The 17785-nt window shown below is 40.6% G+C and overlaps 1 protein-coding gene across 2 annotated transcripts; it reads left to right on the top strand.

Moving 5' to 3' along the window:
* The first annotated feature begins 886 nt into the window (after window positions 1-886).
* LOC146631737 (monocarboxylate transporter 2-like) lies at window positions 887-14455 on the top strand. Of its 2 annotated transcripts, none has more exons than XM_085353884.1 (5): window positions 887-951; window positions 1527-1747; window positions 5269-5412; window positions 9163-9966; window positions 13755-14455. In XM_085353884.1, the coding sequence occupies exons 2-5, from the start codon at window positions 1531-1533 to the stop codon at window positions 14027-14029; spliced, it is 1440 nt and encodes a 479-aa protein (XP_085210010.1). In that variant the 5' UTR covers window positions 887-951; window positions 1527-1530; the 3' UTR covers window positions 14030-14455. The 2 variants fall into 2 exon arrangements, with proteins under 2 accessions (XP_085210010.1, XP_085210011.1); XM_085353885.1 differs by lacking the exon at window positions 887-951 and adding an exon at window positions 983-1022.
* The last annotated feature ends 3330 nt before the right edge of the window (window positions 14456-17785 follow it).

The following is a 17785-nucleotide window of genomic DNA, read 5'->3' as shown; positions in this document are numbered from 1 at the left end:
TGTCAGCTAAGAACAGGAAGATTATGCTGTGTGCTGTGACACTTGGTAGGGTTAGAGTTTGCTGTCCATGGTCTATGCATGGATCCTTTTTGCCCCATATCAACAGTTCAGGCAGCTGTTTGTAGTGTAATGGTGTCAGGGTTATTTATTTATTTATTTATTTTTGGCACATCCTGAGCCCCTTATTGCAACTGAGCATAATTTAAACACCAACAGCCTCCATGAGTATTATTGCCAACCATATCCATCCCTTTATGGCTATAATGTACCCATCTTCAGATGGCTGCTCCCAGCAGGATAATATGCCACGCCACAAAGTTCAGATCATCTTGAACTGGTTTTTTCTTCACTGTACTCAAATGACCTCCACAGTTAGCAGATCTCAGTTCAGTAAAGCACATTTGAGATCAGAAATATTTCCAGCACCTTGCTGAATCTGTACAATAAAGTTTTAAAGCACTTCTGAAGGCAAGAGTGGGTCCAAACCAGTACTAGTATACCTAATAAAGTGTCCAGTCTGTGTGTATTTCACCGGGTAGAAGAGGCGGATCTTGAGTAGTTAGATTATGACCTCAATTTATCAGATCAGATGGGTCAGATTAACTTATTTTGGCTTGGAAAACGCCTGAAAACCATCATTAGGTACATGAAAACATTTTATGTCTGCCAAAGGTAAAGGACACACAGCCGTAACAGCTTTCTTCCTGTTGTAATAGCTTAGTAGTTGTAGAATTTAGTTTTTCCTTCGGCTGTCATACTGAATGCCGCCGCAGACAGCAGTGTGGCTGAAAAACGCAGAGGAGACAAAGCTCATGTCCCATTGATTTAGTGAATCGGATCACCTCGGGCCCATGTGTGCGACATGTGACCAGCAGTCAAATAAAGCTGTAGGCTGGTGAAACTTTGGTCAGGAACTTCGTAAAGAGAGGCTGCGCAGACGCTCAGTGAACGGTAAGATGCAGTCAGGCTTTCTGCAGTATATCCACACACGCTGGTTAACCGGTTTCTTTGTCCACGTGGTGGTGAGTAGCATTCCTGCCCCACTCTGCGCGGAACGGTTTAACGAGACGGAGTGATCGGAAAAGTTATCTTGGCTTGTAAAAAACTCTAATGTGGAATTGCAGTGTCAGACCTTTGGGTCTTGCTGTATTTTAATACGTCTAGGGAAGAAATCACACATTTCCCATTATGATGACCACCACCAACAGCAGCAGCAGTATATTACACAAGAGCTTGCTTTGTTGCGTAGTTTTGCGGGTTATTTCCCCCGCTTCTGTTTACAAACATGGCCGGTGTGGTCTAGCATGTCGCAGAATCTGAAAACAGCCCAAACTTTAAGTTCGGTGTGAGTCCATGTCTCAACTACCTGTCAGCAAGTTTAGAATGATGTTGAGACTTTTATTTTGAAATCCGACTCCTCGTTTTTAATTAATATGCGCTTGTGTGTTTTACTTAGATTGTACTGCTTTGTTCATGCATGCAGCGACTGTAACACTGTGTCCCCCTATACTGTACACTCTGAACAGGAACATGCCTCCTGCTCCAGCAGATGTTTTGGGCTCCAAGCCCCTGGATGGCGGTTGGGGCTGGATGGTTGTGATTGGGGCCCATATTTCCATTGGGTTTGCCTACTCCACACCCAAAGCCCTTTCCATTTTCTTTAAAGACATTCAAGAAGACTTGCAGGCTGGCTACAGTGAAATAGCATGGATTTCCTCTATTATGCTAGCTGCCATGTATGCAGGAGGTGAGTTGACTCTGTGTGTGCTTTATTGGTTAAACTGTTTCTAAGCTTTCCTATCCACATAGTTAGCATTACTGTATGCTTTATTTTTGTAGGGACTTTACCTTACAATATAGAGCGCCTTAAGGCAACTGTTGTTGTTATTTGGCGCTGTATAAATAAAACTGAATTGAATTTGAATAGTCTTCTGCAGTCTGTTTTTGTCAGCTGTGATGCTACATCAATAAACCACTTGGTTAGCATAAATATGATAATCTCAAACCCAGAGCTGCTTGGAATGCAGTGTAGTGTGGCCTCATACCTTTAGGCCATCACACCTTTTGTAGTCAGCACCTCTAAATCAGTACTCTTATCACTACTAGAGAACACATTTGTATTGGCTGGTAAATAATAGCCTGCAGGTTAACCAGACTGAGTTTTTTTTTTGGTCTCTTGTTCTTTTGTGTTTTATTTTGTTGTCCTAGGGCTCTGACATACCACGTACACCCCATACTAGCACCGATCGTGGTCTGTTGATCAGACTTTCTCTACACCTTCTGTAAGAAGTTGCATCAAGCATTACTAAAGCACAGCTTCAAACCAGCCGACAGCAGACAGATCAGTATTTTGAGAAGTCTGCTCTGTGCATTTGTACTTGGCGATAAGCATCATAAACACAAAAATCCCAGTTTCATAAAGATCGTTTGTGTGGTGTCTGTGTCCGCTGCAAAGGCACGACTGTTGTGTATGGTTGTAATTTAGATTTAGAGAAATACAGTAACGAGTATAACTGGCTTCACATGAGCGACTGCACCCGCTGCCTAATAAAGTGAACGTTGCTTCCATGTAAGTCACCTGACCTAAATTTAAGTCTCTTCACTGAGGTCCAAAGGGAATTTATGGAAGTAAGCACCACTGCATGTGACATCTATTGTACATTTGGGTTTGTAGAAGTGAAGTCAGATGTCACAAATCAGACCCTACTTAGATATATTATATACTGTCTTCAAAATACTAACGTTGAGAATAAATAAAGGTAACAAAAACTGTATTCTCTACGATTTTGTGAAGACATAAATATTTTATTCACTGCTGAAAGAAAAAAGTAGAATCTTGAGTTTTTATTTAGTGTGATTTTCTTCTTGTCGTCTTCTTTTTTTTCTTTTTTTTTTTAACCTGAGTTTGTTAGTATCTGCTTTCAAGGTTGCAGGACAGCACGCTATGTTACTCACCTGCACTCAACTCAGAGCGGCCTAACTAGTGAAATATTCCCCTCCAATGTGGCTCAGGCACAGGACTTTATCATATTGTCCTTGGCAAGGATTCAACAATGTCACCTAGCGGAGGAGAAGGAAAGAGGGGAATATATCAGAGGAAGGTTCAGCACAGTGGGGTCTGACACCAGGCCCCCATGGGAAAGACATGACAGCCTTTTCAGGAAACCTCTGACTCAACGAGTCACAATGATAAATTTATAATGGAAATGGATACGGTGGTAGAACAAGAGATGCCCTATTGTGACACGGCTACAGCGAAAACGATGATCTATCTTTGACCCTGCTCTGAACCTGTGTAACTGTATAAACAGCTGGGTGGATATTTGATTTCCCATACAGTGTTGTGCAGAAGTCTTGAGTCACCCTTCATTCCTTTATATTTTGCTAGAAAAATGGGACACAGGTGCAGCAATTTATTAAAACATGTCAAATCATACATGGAAATAGAGCATATATGGTAAAAAGAATAAATATTGTATCATTCTAACAAGCATGAATGTCAGTATTTGGTATGACCCCCTCTGTTCTTCACACAGCCTGATCTGTCTTAGGCACGCTTTCTTGATTTCTTTAAGTAGTCTTCAGGAATAGTTCTCCAGGCTTCTTGAAGCTGTTGTTTGGATCTTGGCTGCCTTTTGTTGTTTTCTGTCGAGAGTTTGTATTTTTATTTTTTTAAATTCAGGTATGTTTTTACTGCATTGGAGGTGTGTTTTTGGATCATGATCTGAAAAATGAAGTTTTTGCCAATCAGACACTTTCCAGACGGCTTTGTGTGGTGGATCAAAATCTGTTAATGCTTTTCTGCATTTATTATTCCATCAGTTTTGACAAGATGCCCAACACAACTGGCTGATGTACAGCCCCAAACAATAACAGAGCCTCCACTGGTTGTAGACACTCATTGATCTGAACCAAAAGTTTCACATTTGGATGAATCACTCCATAAGACCTGTTGCCACTGATTTTAAGTCCAGTTCTTGTGTAACTGGGAATACCTCAGCCTTTTCTCCCTTCGGCCTCCCTTAAGAATGCTTTTTCCCTATTTCCCAAGGACACAACTTCTACTTGTCCAGTTTTCCTAGATTTCTTTTTGGACAAACTGCACCATGTTGAGATATGCAATGTCTTCAGCTAATGGCTCTTTAAGGATCACATTGCTAGTGCAAAAATGAAAGAAATTGGAACAAAAAGATTTAATCTATCACTGCTACCACCACTGAACTACACAGCTAAAAACAATTAAAGGAACAGCTTTTAATCAGAGTATAGCATCAGTTCAGTTAAACTGCTGGGATATTGATTAGGTAAGTAGCAGAGGGGGCTGTTAATCAGTTTCACCCACTTTGGTGTTAATGAAATTAACAACAGCTGCACTAGAGGGGCAACAATGAGACAACTGCTAAAACAGGATACTGCTAAAACTCAGTGATGCCCGGGTCCAGATCTGGGAGGAGATTATCCGCTGTCTCATTAGGAGCACACCCCAACGTTGTCACACATGCATACAGGGTAATGTGGGGACATACAACTGAGCATCATTGCTGCATTGTTTTTTTCCACTTTGATTTTTGGGGGGCAGGTTGATCACTTTTATTGCCTTCAAATGATGTGTGAACTTTTCATTCCTAACACTGTCCACATCAGAATACGTATCTTTTTTTCCCCATTGAGATCTGATGCGTTTTCAAAGCGTTCCTTTAATTTTTTTTTTTCCGAGAAGCCTGTGTAGTTTGCAATAAGAATATAGAGGTTTTCATTATTCTGGAGAATGACTTGTGGTTCAATGTCACTCTTTCAGGCAAGGTTATGAATGAAGGAAAGAGTGACAGCATATAAAAGGCTTTTTAATTGCTGATTGATCACTGGGTGTAGTGTTTTACATTATCAGGGGAATGTTTAATGAGTTGCCAGGTTGCTTTGCTGTGGAGGTCTTCTGTCACCCTCTGTGATGTCCTTTTGCCCTTGGTTTAGATCAGGGATGCTCAACAGCTAATGTGCAAATAATAATGCTTTTCAGATAAAATGAACAGACATTAAAAAAAACATGAAACTCATCTTTTAAGTTATTTATTTTGTTTAATGAGCTATTCATTACAAAATTGTGTGGCAGAATTTAGCCCTATGATCACATGATGAATTTCACTGGTTTAGACCCATCAGTTTACCTTGAAGTAGTAGGTACCCGGATTACTAAAACTTTGGCGACATTAAGACGTAACATAATACAAGAATGTACTGCTCGTTCTCAGTGCTCATCTGTTTTTGCAGGACCGGTGAGCAGCATGTTGGTCAATCGTTTTGGGAGCCGACCAGTTGTCATCATGGGTGGACTGATGTGTGGAGTGTCTATGGTAACCGCATCTTTTGGGAGCTCCATCGCTTATCTCTACTTCTGCATTGGCGTCATTGGAGGTACAGTACTTTTATTCCTAAGCAGTATGTGTTACTGCTGCTTGAACAGGTTTTACTTTTTGTGGTCTCACTTTGGGAATTCATAATTGATCACAGACTAAAACCAAGATATCATGCCATACTTGTTTACCATTCAGTTTGCATTCCCATCAATCCTGGTCCCAGTGGGATTGGGATGTTGGCAGTCTGCATCTTTTCACATCCCTTTTAGAATCTCTTGGTTCAGATCTGCTCCCCATAACTAGACTGCCATGCCTTTCCTGAAGGCCCTGGGCATCTGCCCCGGCTCCTAGGGTGCAGTTAGAGCACCGAGGGGACCAGGACCAGGACAGTAATTAAGACAGAACTGTCTCTGATCCCAGAGAGCATGATCTTCCATGGCCCTCTGTACTCTTCCGTAAGCTCCAATCAGGTTCGTCACATGGGGGCTCTCTGCCATCCTAAGAGGCTCATTACCCAGCCAAGGGCCCCTGTGAAGGATTAATAGGCACAGCGAGTGGCTGGGCCATGTGTGGTGCCTGGGGCATGTGTGGGCTCTACACTGTTCCCCTGTGCCTAGTGCACTGACACACAGGCATTAGGCAGTTTTGCCTAGAAGTCATGCAGACATATGCTTACACATACACAAACACCTGCACGTTAATAAAAAAGCACCCCACACACAGCGAAATACATCTCAGAATTATTCCTCCTCGTATACTCCTTCATTCACTCTCTCACTGGTGTTTGTGATGCTGAGAAGCTGGTGAGGTATGCTGTCCTTGTCACTGGAATAATGAATGCTTCTGATTGGTTGGAGCACCTGCCTGGCACCGTTCAAGCACAACACAAGATCACATGAACAGTTTCACGGTTTGTCTCTCTGCACACACCTCAGCTTTAACAATCTGTGTTGCTAAGATTGACTGCATTGGTTATACACACAGTGGACTTTTATTAAATACACCAACTCTTTGAATTTTGGGCTGAAGGAAGAACAACACTCGGTGTATAAATGCTCAATCAACAATCTCTTTAATCAATGCAATTGTCTTTATTCCATACAACACTTTGAGCATTACAAATGTGCGGACGGGAGATGTGCACAGGAGGGTGTCCGGCAAATCTCGACGTGTCTGACCGATTCTCACATTCTCAAAGCTTCGGCCCCCCTCCAAACTAAACATTCAGATTCTTTCTTTTTCTCAGTGAGCGTAAGTTATGACCTTGCCTTCCTGTGCAGTATGTTCTGTTCTTTCTAATCAGAAAAATAAGGCCATGATTCTCTGGAAAGAGTATTTCTTATAAATCAGCAGTATAATGCATCACAAAACAGTTTAATATCCCACACCTGTTTTTCTCAGAATAAACAATCAGTTACAATCAAACAATCAATCTGCTGGTCCCTCTCTAGTCTAAACAACAGTGTTTCAGTAACTTTCTACTAGAAGATGGTCCCCTGTTATCTACTTTCTCCCAGGCAAGCGTGAGCGAGAGTCTACAGCATTCTATCCCCCAAGGACATGTAATCTAATGCCTTTATTTTCAGGGCTGTGTCCACTTAATACTACACTATATATGGCTATATATATGGCATTTTAGTTAATATAAAGCATAGAATTGAGGCACTTCAAATAATTTAATCTCAACACTTTCTAGGACATTTTGATGGTAGTACATATTTATAATTGAACTAAGAGCGTCATTTAAATAGTTTCTATAGTGCTTTTCACACACAAAATGATTACAAGATATATAGTTTGGATCTTGTCCATTTAGTCCGTATGTAATACAAGAAATTTTAGACAAATTCTAAAGTCAACTGGGAGCCAAATTAAAAATGATAAAGCAGGGTTAATGTGAGCTCATTTACTAGAATGTGTTAGTGTGGTTGCAGCATTTTGCATTGCTTGGAGGCGTTAAAGATGTTTTATCTAAGCCTGTAAATAAGGCAATACAATAATCCAGGTGTGACAGCACAAATGCATGGAAAATTCCTCTGTTACCATTTTTGGTACGTCATGATTTGGGGTTCCGTGATCATTTAAAACACACTGTTATGCATTAAAACGGGTACCAGGAACGTAGAAACTGTTTTGCATGTGGTGGCCACAGACCACAGGTTTGCCATAGCATCTCCAGACTCTTTCAGATCTGTCAGATGAGCTCTCAGCGAACCTGCCAGTTCTGATGTTCTCTGGCGAATGCCATTGGAGCTGCACGGTGCTGGTTATGAACACTTCATGGAATCTGTTTATGACACTTTGGTCAGAAACATGCACATGAGCTGCCAGCTGGAGGTCATTTTGCTGGGTCCTGTTCCTTCCCATACAAAGGAGCCGACACCACTCCTGCTGGGTTGGCACCCCTTTACAGCTCTGTCTCCTTGTGTAATGGCCTCCACACTCTTGAGACTGTGCTGGGAGACACAGCAAACCATTTTGAGAAGGTGATGTGCCATCCTGGAGGAGCTGGATTACAACTAAATGGTGCCATGTGGCTTTTTGGAGGTTGCCTTTCCAATGAAGACAACCTGTTGTCACTTTCACTTGCACCAAAACAAGTCTGGCAACAGCTTTAACATATGTTATTATACTGTGATGATTAAGTGTTCCTCTTAAGTTTTAGGGGACAGTGTCATAATTCGGTGACTTGTAGATGTCACATTTATTGGGATTGCAGTCAGTCTTTTTAATTTAAAGTCAAAATAATGTGAAATTCCTCATTAGAAAAGAAAAAATTGCTAAATTACACTTTTTATGTCCCCCTAAAAGCCTAATATAGTAAATCCCCATTTAAATGCATTAAAAAAACAACCAAACAACAAAAACTTTATAAGATAAGATAAGATAAGATAGAACTTTATTAATCCCTCGGGTGGGTTCCTCTGGGAAATTCGACTTCCAAAAAAAGCACAGCAACGACCAAAGTTACAGTTACAGAACTGTTATATATATATATACACACACACACACACACACACACATATATATAAATACAGAGACAAATATAAATAAAATATACAAAGGGGATAAATAGAATAAATAGGAATAAAAAATAAAAATACAAGTGAATTGCACATTTCAAGTATTGAGTCTATTGCACTGTTGACTATTTACAAAAAGTATTGCACAAGGTATTGTACAGTGAGGTGCAGAGGCACTACAGCTTAGTTGTTCCCCCCTCCTTTGTCCTCCTGTTTCCCCTCCCTCTCCCCTCCAGAGAGGAGTTAAACAGTCTGATGGCGTGTGGGACAAAGGAGTTTTTAAGTCTGTTAGTTCTTGTCTTGGGGAGAAGCAACCTGTCACTGAACAGACTCTTCTGGTTGTTTATGGCCGTGTGCAGAGGATGCCCAGCATTGTCCATAATGTCCATCAGTTTCTTTAATGTCCTTATGCATCGTAAGAATACCCTGACATTAGAGGGAGAAATTCTAAACACCGTAGCTATCTAACTGTAACTCTTCATCTTCTTCAAAATAAGGTCCAATTAGATTAAAAATTTCTGCATAGAAAGGCAAGTGAGTAAATGTATTACCCAGGCTCTCCAATTTATTTCTACTTGAATGGAGAAATTATTTCTGAAATAATTCCAGAGTCCTGTAATGAGATTTTAGATGGCAAAAGTGAAATGAGATGGAACCTTAATGAGCAGCCGGCAGATTTAGTCTTAATTTAATTAAGTACCCTTTGGAGCTCAGGTTCAGTAGGGTTTTTCTTCCTGAGGGTTTTTGGAATGTGACTGAGATGTTTTCAATCTTTCTACATGCAGGTTGTGGACTCGCCTTTAACCTGAATGCATCTCTCACCATCATCAGTAAATATTTTCTGGCCAGGCGTCCTTTAGCCAATGGACTTGCTATGGCTGGCAGTCCAGTGTTCCTTTGTTTCCTGGCTCCTCTTAACCAATATCTACTGGGCACATATGGCTGGAGAGGAAGCCTCCTTATCCTGGGGGGTCTGATGCTCAACTGTTGTGTTGCTGGAGCCCTCATGCGACCTGTTTGTAAGACACTCGCTTGTGCACCGCAGCAAAACGTGGATCGGCCAAATAAGTGCAAGACTAAGATAAAAGGAAGCTGTATGAAGAACACAAAGAAGTTTGTGGATCTGTCCTTTTTCAGGGACAGGGGCTTTGTCATTTACCTAATAGGAAATGTCATGTTCATCTTTGGAGCGTATGCACCCATTGTGTTCCTGTCTACCTATGCTGTTAGCCAAGGTGTTGAGAAGTACTCTGCGGCCTACCTGCTCTCCATTATGGGCTTTGTTGACATGTTTGTTCGACCCGGCACCGGCCTGGTAGCCAACAGCAAGTGGATCAGGCCTAGAATTCAGTACTTCTTCAGCTTTGCCATGGTTTTTAATGGAACGTGCCATTTGCTGTGCCCTCTGATGAGGAGCTATACCCTCCTGGTGGTCTACGCAGTATTTTTTGGTGTGGGGTTTGGGATGGTTTTCGCCCTGATATTTGAATGCCTCATGGATCTGATGGGAAATCAGCGCTTCCCCAGCGCCGTTGGACTTGTCACGATCGTGGAGTGCTTCCCCATGCTGCTGGGACCACCTGCTGCAGGTAACACATCCTTCATTCATACATAATCCTTTTTCTGTCTTTCTCTTACACAAGTACACATGTTTACTCTTAGATCACTTAAGATTGCTTTACGCTGCTTCTTTCTACAACTGAGGCAAAGAGCAAGGTAATATATACTTACAAACATGCAGAAACACTTGGGGAAAAGAGAAATTTCCACCATTACAGAGGAAATAACCGCTTTCAAGCGAGAGCAGCCTTGCAAACAATATTTGTTTGTTTATCTCTTTCATTCACAGGCTGTGCATTATGTTGCAGTAAAGCTTGGTAACAGTATCATTCCTGTAAGACAGAGCCGCATTATCACGGAGTATGGATGTTTTGTATTGTATGAGACGCCCACACAAAGATGCAGTTCGTCATGGTGATTTCCTGCTGGAAAGAAGCCATCTATCCTCATGGGCACAGGCTTTCATGACATAATGGAGCATCTGGGGCAAATCCAGGCTTCATTTAAAGATAAGAAAAAAAAAAAGCTGCATTTTATTTACAGTCTGACTTTAACCACAGCTGGAAGAACATTTGCAATAGCAACAGGTTGGGTATAAAGAGCGTCTTAGTGAGGCACTCAGAAATACAGATGGGCAGTTTACCAGTAAGAAGCAAACTGTGTCTATATTGTGGAACAATTTCAGATTAATGTTTCTCAACATCAGATTGTGAAGACTTTGAATATCTTATCATTTACAGTACATACTATCATCAACAGATTCAGAGAATCTCTGTGCACATGAGACGAGTGTATGATGCCCATGATGCTCAGGCCGTCAATTAAAAGCGGGCACGATTCTATTGTGACAGCTTTTCACTGCAGTGCCAGAAATATATCTATAAACGCAGCCCACTGTAACATCCACAGATATTTCATTGCTGAGGCTTTACGAGGTAAAGTTAGGGTGGTATTGTTTGTATTGTGGTATTGTTGGTTTTCATTGCAGTTATAAAATCATGTTGCAAAACTGATGGGGAAAAAACAATGCCAAACTTTAAGACTGATTCACTTATGCATGAATCTACATCATAGTGTATAAACGTCACATTAGGAAGCACACAGTAAGGTTGGGCGATTGGACCCACCGCTCTTGTAAAAGCTTTTGATCGTTTTTACAAGAGCAATTTATTTATTTGCCCACAAGTAAGTTTGCTAATAATGTTGGTTGAAGCTAATAAAAGCAGTCAATGGAAAAAATAATAGCGCTGTTTTAGCAGCACCGTATTCCAGCTGCGAACAAACCCCCCCTCCTCAGAGTCACCCAAATGCAGCGATTCATTTACTTAAACTCATAATAGAAAGAAAGAACGGCAGTAGCCTATGTTCAGAAAAAACAAAAACATTTTATTTAAATTAAAAAAAACTAACAAACACAATGGTGGGGAGGGAAACAAAGAGAAACTGGATTCTTTTTTCCACTATAACCGTGTTTACAGGTCGGTCCAGTGTTTGTCTGTCTTACACACTCAACCAAACAACCAATACAAAATTAAACAAAAAGTAAGTTAAAAATCAAAATATCTCTTCAAGCGAACATTAAAAAAACCCCAAACCCTCAGACGTAAAGTCTTTTGTGTGATTCAGTGCATCTCAAATAAATAAATGATTCAATAATCCAAAAAGTAGCTATATTAATACTGAAACAAACAAGAAAAGAAGGTAAAGTATTCCCTCCAAATGAAACTTACAAATAAATTTTAAATGCTTAAATCAGTTGGTGCGTGATTACATTCCCCCGCCCATCAAAAAGTCACCTGCTCGAATATATCGCCCGTCGTCATTTATTGGATTGACGAATGTCGGCTGGAAAATTTTTACATATGCCCCAACCTTAGCACACAGTACTACACTGACCACCTGTTCAGCATTTTGGCTCATTGTCCCTGTAAAACAAAAAGAAAAAAGCTACTAACATTACTATGAGATATAATGTAATAGCCATTTTAGCCTAGAGTTGATTTTGCAATATCAGTCAAAGTATTTCCTCCTTTTGTCAAAAAAAATGATGCTTTTTTTAAATCATTTATTCCACGACTCTTACTGCTTTTCTTAACAAGTCGAGGCAGACCTATTTTGTCCGATAAATTAGTTACCATCTCCTACATGTAACTTTTTTCTTAACTTGTGGCCATCTTTCTTCATGCATGTAAGGATAGACTACAATACTTGTGGGTGTACGCTCCCTAGTGTTTTCATAAATTTGGTTTTGAAAGGTATTTATCATTTTTGGTGATGTCTGTCAATAACACATACTGTATTGCAGTGAGCAAGCCATCCTCTCTGTTGTTGCTCAACTTGTTCACCAGTGTTCATACAGGCCTAATGTCCTACATAAACAAGGTGAGGATGTACAGTAGTTTAGCTGAACATGACTTAATCAGCTGTGAATATCATCCTGCTGACAAACGCGTCCTTTGCCTCCAACCTGACTTTTAATGAGGTGAAAAGTTACAGGCCCCCCAGTTAGTCTAGAGCGACCGTGTTCCGAGGCGCTCATTTAATAGGGTAAATAAGTGCCTCCCTGCACGTCTAACAATCTCCTCCAGAGGGCTCAATCGTTATGTCTCCCCTATTCTGCTTGTTACTGCTCCCCCAAACCTTCGGGTCAATCCAATTAGGAGGAAGTGAGGTAAGCGGGTGTAATTACCCTTTTGCTTTGGGTGTTTAATGACGCTCAGTTCAAACTCTCGTCATTAAAGTCCTGTACCTGGGCCATAATTAAGCTGTGAATACATTAAAAAAGAGGTGACTATGCCAGATGGACTTAATTACTGCTTAGCCAATCAAGGGCTGTCTTAATGAGGGTGATGGTCATTGGAGTACAGGCACCAGATGAGTGCTATCAATCAGATAATACAGCCGGCATTGAGATGGTTGAAATTGATCCAAATGCAAAGTGACCCCCTCCTAGTATAGTACAGTACATTGCATTCAGTCACACAAACATTATTTTAACACAATCTTCCACTGCAAAGATGGCAGGTGGTATAGTTAAGGAGATCTGCTAAGGGAATCAGTTTAATTTCCTTATAGTTTAACATCATCTTTAATTGGTTTCAGAAGGAGACGGTAGCATGTTTGTACTAAATGTGCTTCCTAATATGTTTGACAAACATCAATTTTATAAAACTGGCCTGATGAATAAACACAGTCATCTTTACTAACTAGATGTTTAATAGTGGAAAGAGAAGGGAAGACTCTAGGAGCAAGAGAAAATAAACAGAAACTAATCCTGCTCAAAATACTTCAGCTTCTGAGGCGAGCTGCCAGGATTCCATACGGCTTTAAGGGGGATTGTAATGCAGTGAGGTGGACAGTCCTAGATGCCGACACTGAGAGAGATAGCGACATTCGCCTATCGATCCGTGTCTGGAGGGGAAAACGGGGGTCGGGGCGACTTGTGGACTTAGGGCTCAGAAAAGCCGCAGGCTGAAATCTGATCTAAACCACATTTGTCACTTTTCTGCAGACTTGAGCTGGATATTTATGGTTCTGAGAATATGCCTCTCTTCTGATTCGTTTTGGTAGCAGCCATCCAAATTGCATTTCCGGCAATTCAGGAGAGCCAAGAAGGGTGTAATGGCCCCGTCATTTCCGAGATGGCTCTTCTCAAATTGGCCTATGCTCACTCTCGCTCTCTTGCACGCACTCATAAGCAATATCTGAGTCTGATCTTCCTCTTCACCTTCAAACTTGCCGTCTAGACGCTATACTCTCACTGTGCTGTGTTTTCTTTGATTAATTTTAAATATTCTTTCTGGCCTCCTCCACACAGGGTTACTGGTAGACATCTTTGGCGACTACAAGTACCTTTTCCTCATGTGTGGCTCAGTCATCACGACTGGCGGGCTTTTTCTCTTCGTCATGAACATCTACAACTACCACATGCTGGAGAAAGAAAAGAGAGCTAAAGACCGAGAGCGTAACCAAACTAACATAGAGAACCAGGAGCAGATGAGCATCTCAGCGGCAGAGATGGAGCAGCCTGAAGCTGAGGAGACGGAGATGAGCGCAGCCCAGCAGGACCCAGAGAGCGCCGAAACAAAATGAAATGTGATTGCTTTATTTAGCGTGAATGCAGCGGGGTGATAGTTGTAGCTGTACAGGTTGATCTTAGCACAGATTGCTTTCTGCTTGCTCGCACTCATTTTTAACAGACTGATTTATTCGTTCAGTCAGTCGGCAATTACTTTGACTTTTGATGAACTGTAAAGTCTTTCAACCAGCAGACAACACAGAGACTACAGCCATGCTAACAGGTTGTATAGCAACTTGAGCTAATTGCTAATATCGGCGCGCAAAGCTGCTTAACGTTGTTAAACGTGGAGATTTCTCACTGGTATAGATTTTTGACTATATTCACCATGTTAGCTTAGTGTGTTTCCTTTTTTTTAATTACTTTTGCTAATTAGCACAAGGTAGAGCTAAAGCTGATGGAAGTTTTGCTGTACAAGCCATACATACATACATACATACATACATACATACATACATACATACATACATACATACATACATACATGAACAACTTTGACCTGATTATGGCTCTTGATGAAGAATTGAAGATGGTTAACCAATTTTTTTTGAAAGTTTAAAAGTTTTTTCCTGTGCATGTGAGTTTGTGCAGCCTGTAAGTAAATATCAGTATTGGGTCAAGTTTTTTTTAAATGAGAAATGCATCTTGTTGGAGTACCTTTTGTGTTACCAAAAACAAAACCCTTTTTGCAATTCATTCTTGATCCTGCCAATTATTTTGTTCTGAAGGCACAACTCTTATTATACATTAACCTTTTGATTTGTATTGATCTACCTCATTGCAAACCGATATGAGTGCCTTTTACTCTGTAAACAACAAAAAGCTGTTTGTTTTTCCACAGAGTAGGATGGGGAACTAAAACTAGAAGTTATTATTTCTGAGTTGACTCACTGGCACCTCTTTATCAGTGGACCTCGCCAGCAGCTGTGTTGTGAAGCTGTTGTGCTTTTTCACATTTCAAGCAGCGCTGTTTGTAGCTGAGAGACATTGTTTTCTCAGACACAGTCTGTGATTTCTTGTATTGTTGTTCTTTTTTCTGCACAATTGAAAAGTGATGCGAATATTTACTGTAAAAAATGTAAATTCTGGAATTTACAGTTTGTTGATCAGGTCTTGTTGTCAAAATGATATGATGCTACCCTGTGCATCAAGTTTGGTTGAACTCTTGATGGTTCAGGAGGGGTTTGTGGACAGACAGAGATTTCTGTTTTTATAGTAAGTTACAGCAAATCTCATGTTTTTATTACTTTCCTCAGTATGCTTCAAGGTTACATGACACTTTCTAGAAAATGAGTAAATTATCCCACAGCACTAAGGCCACACAGAGGAAGAAAAACTGTGACAGTGATTCTTAAAATGAAATGAAATTGTATTTTCTGTCTTTTTATATAATGCGCTAGTAATGCAGATGTGTCTGGGATTTTCTTTTTTGTTTACTGGGTTAAAAAAAAAGTTACATTTGAGTAGTAATGGATGGAAAAGATGCCATGAATTGCAAATGTGGTATGTTACCCGTGACAACAAAGAAATAAAAGAGTACTGTGACAAAGTACAAAGCTAAGACCTTTAGCTATATGTCAAACTTTAGCTGCTCTAAACAGCTAAATATCAGTCATCTCTTTAACATTCATGGGGAAATTATGACCAGCATGTTTTACTAATTTACAGTCATCTGTCCACTCTGTCAGCTCTCTAGAGGTATGACATTTGTACAACTGCACCTGCCTGGACTCTGGAGCAATGTTGAATTGTGTACTTTCCTTTAAACATGTGATGTTTTTCCATCGTTGTTTTCACCGTACTGAAAACACTGATATTTTGTTGTAGTATTGCACATGCAGTGATTACATTTTATAACTTCTACTTTCTGTATGTGAAATACCCTGTCTGCTGGTCCATATATTTCCATTTTTTTTTTGGTTGGTCTTTGTAAAGTCTGTAAAGTTTAAACATACACTAACAAAGCCTGTTGTTGGAGTCTTAAACTGACTTTAATTCTGTAATCAACAGCACATGATGACACCTTTTTAACCTTTTTAACCGTTTGTCAGTATTTATTAATTTCAAGCTGAAACACAAACTAACGAGTGCCCCAAAATGATGCCATAATTTTGTGTTGACATTTAACAGTCACATTTATTTTATGGAGAAGATGGATTTGTATAAACTGTTAATCGATTTAATGCTATGTATTTGCTTTTCTTATTTGATTTCTTTATCTGAGTAACAATTTTAAGGTTTACTTTTCGAAACTGTTCTGATTCTTTTGAAATTTACACACCACATCTGACATATTTTTAAGATGTGCGAATTGTACCAATAATGGTAGATGACACTATGTGGTTTATCTATGTAGATGATTATTTAGGTCTTCAAATGAGAAGGATGAATAGCCCTGTTTAATTTCCCTCCTCACTTTTTGCACTATCCAGCGTGCTTTTTTTGCATTTCACTTTCACCCGGCGATGCTCAAGAAATGCCATCAAATCAAGATGTAGCGTGCAGCTTTTTCAATGTTGGCGCCTGTGTCCAATTTTTCACGACAATTAGAAAACTGGGGAACAAGTTTGGAAATGTCAGCCGCTTAAGGGTGTGAGCGCCTAATGAACCAAAGCCCGGCTGTTCCAGGCTAGTGCTCCTGTGTGCGGCCTCACACGCATCAGCAAATCAGTGGGCCAATAAATTAGAAATGCACAGGCGAGTACAGATACACACGTGTTTGCTATCTCCTGTCCCTTTGCTGAGTATTATACAAGGTCTTTGGACATGACAAGGTGGAAAGGTACCCGAGAGACGAGGCTGCGGTTGCAGCGGCCAGGAATCCGTTTGTCATTATTATATTCACTCTCACCTCGTGCTCCCCTCTGGCCTCCTGACCCTCCTCTACAGGCTGCCCTTCTCATAATGTTTGTTCCTGTGGAGTTCCATAAATGTTGTCCTCCATGCCCAATGGTAAAAAAAAACACAAGACTTCTGGATCTCCAGAGGGTCTTGGAGGTGGTCCAATGACTAGGCAATGCTGGGTGAAAAGTGCTGTGGAGCAAAAAATAAACAGCCGTGAATAAAATGGCTTGAGGGTAGTTTACACTTCTGCATTGCTGTTTAGTAATTTCACAGTTAATGCAATGTTATGTGATCATGATCTCAATAAACACGGGCTATGTCCTTACTAAAGGGTTCTTTTGGTGTTCTTTCTCCTTGCATCATGGGTTTTAGTGTCTTGCCCAGTAGATCTCTGTCTGCTGAGGTTACAGCAAAATGTAATATAATTGCAAAATAGCTGGAAACACTAAGTAGCATCTGTGGCTGTAAATGTAAACAGGAAGAGTAGTGCTAGTGTTAGAGTGCTTCTTCCTTATCTGTTTATGACGACTACAATTAGAATGCATCTGCTTGTTCTAAGTGTAACTGGCAGCTCTCAGTTACAGTAACTGTCAGTCGGTGTTAAAGAGGTAGCGAGCTCAGGAGTGTGTGAATCTAAGTGGGTATCACTCTTCATAAAGCATCCTACGTACGCCACGAAACGTTCTTAGACTGGCGCGTGGATGCTGACTGTCAGCCGTTCTCTTGACCTTTGGATCTGTGCAAATCAGATCCTAGTTGTTTACAATAGGGGGGGCTGACCCGATGAATCTAGTGGTCTTACACAAGCGAAAAGTTGGAGACGAGCAGGAAAGAAAGAATGTACTCCCGAAGGGCTCAAAGAGCACTGGCATCTATCAACAGAAGAAATTGAATGGGATGTTTCGGAGCAGCAGAGATTAGATAGA

The sequence above is a fragment of the Diplotaxodon limnothrissa genome, linkage group LG5 (genome assembly GCF_057381915.1).
Source record: "Diplotaxodon limnothrissa isolate DT_005_m linkage group LG5, D_limnothrissa_male_GT1.1, whole genome shotgun sequence".
In the NCBI taxonomy this organism is placed as follows: Eukaryota; Metazoa; Chordata; class Actinopteri; order Cichliformes; family Cichlidae; genus Diplotaxodon; species Diplotaxodon limnothrissa.
The sequence above is the reverse complement of the archived record's forward strand: the minus strand, read 5'-3'. Positions and strand labels throughout refer to the sequence as shown.

What these genes read in the sequence shown, in the direction of transcription:
- LOC146631737 (XM_085353884.1), top strand. Translation starts at nt 1,531, where the DNA reads ATGCCTCCTGCTCCAGCAGATGTTTTGGGCTCCAAGCCCCTGGATGGC. An exon ending in AGCTGCCATGTATGCAGGAG is followed by an intron (nt 1,748 to 5,268) that starts GTGAGTTGACTC and finishes CTGTTTTTGCAG; the next exon opens with GACCGGTGAGCAGCATGTTG. An exon ending in CTGCATTGGCGTCATTGGAG is followed by an intron (nt 5,413 to 9,162) that starts GTACAGTACTTT and finishes TTCTACATGCAG; the next exon opens with GTTGTGGACTCGCCTTTAAC.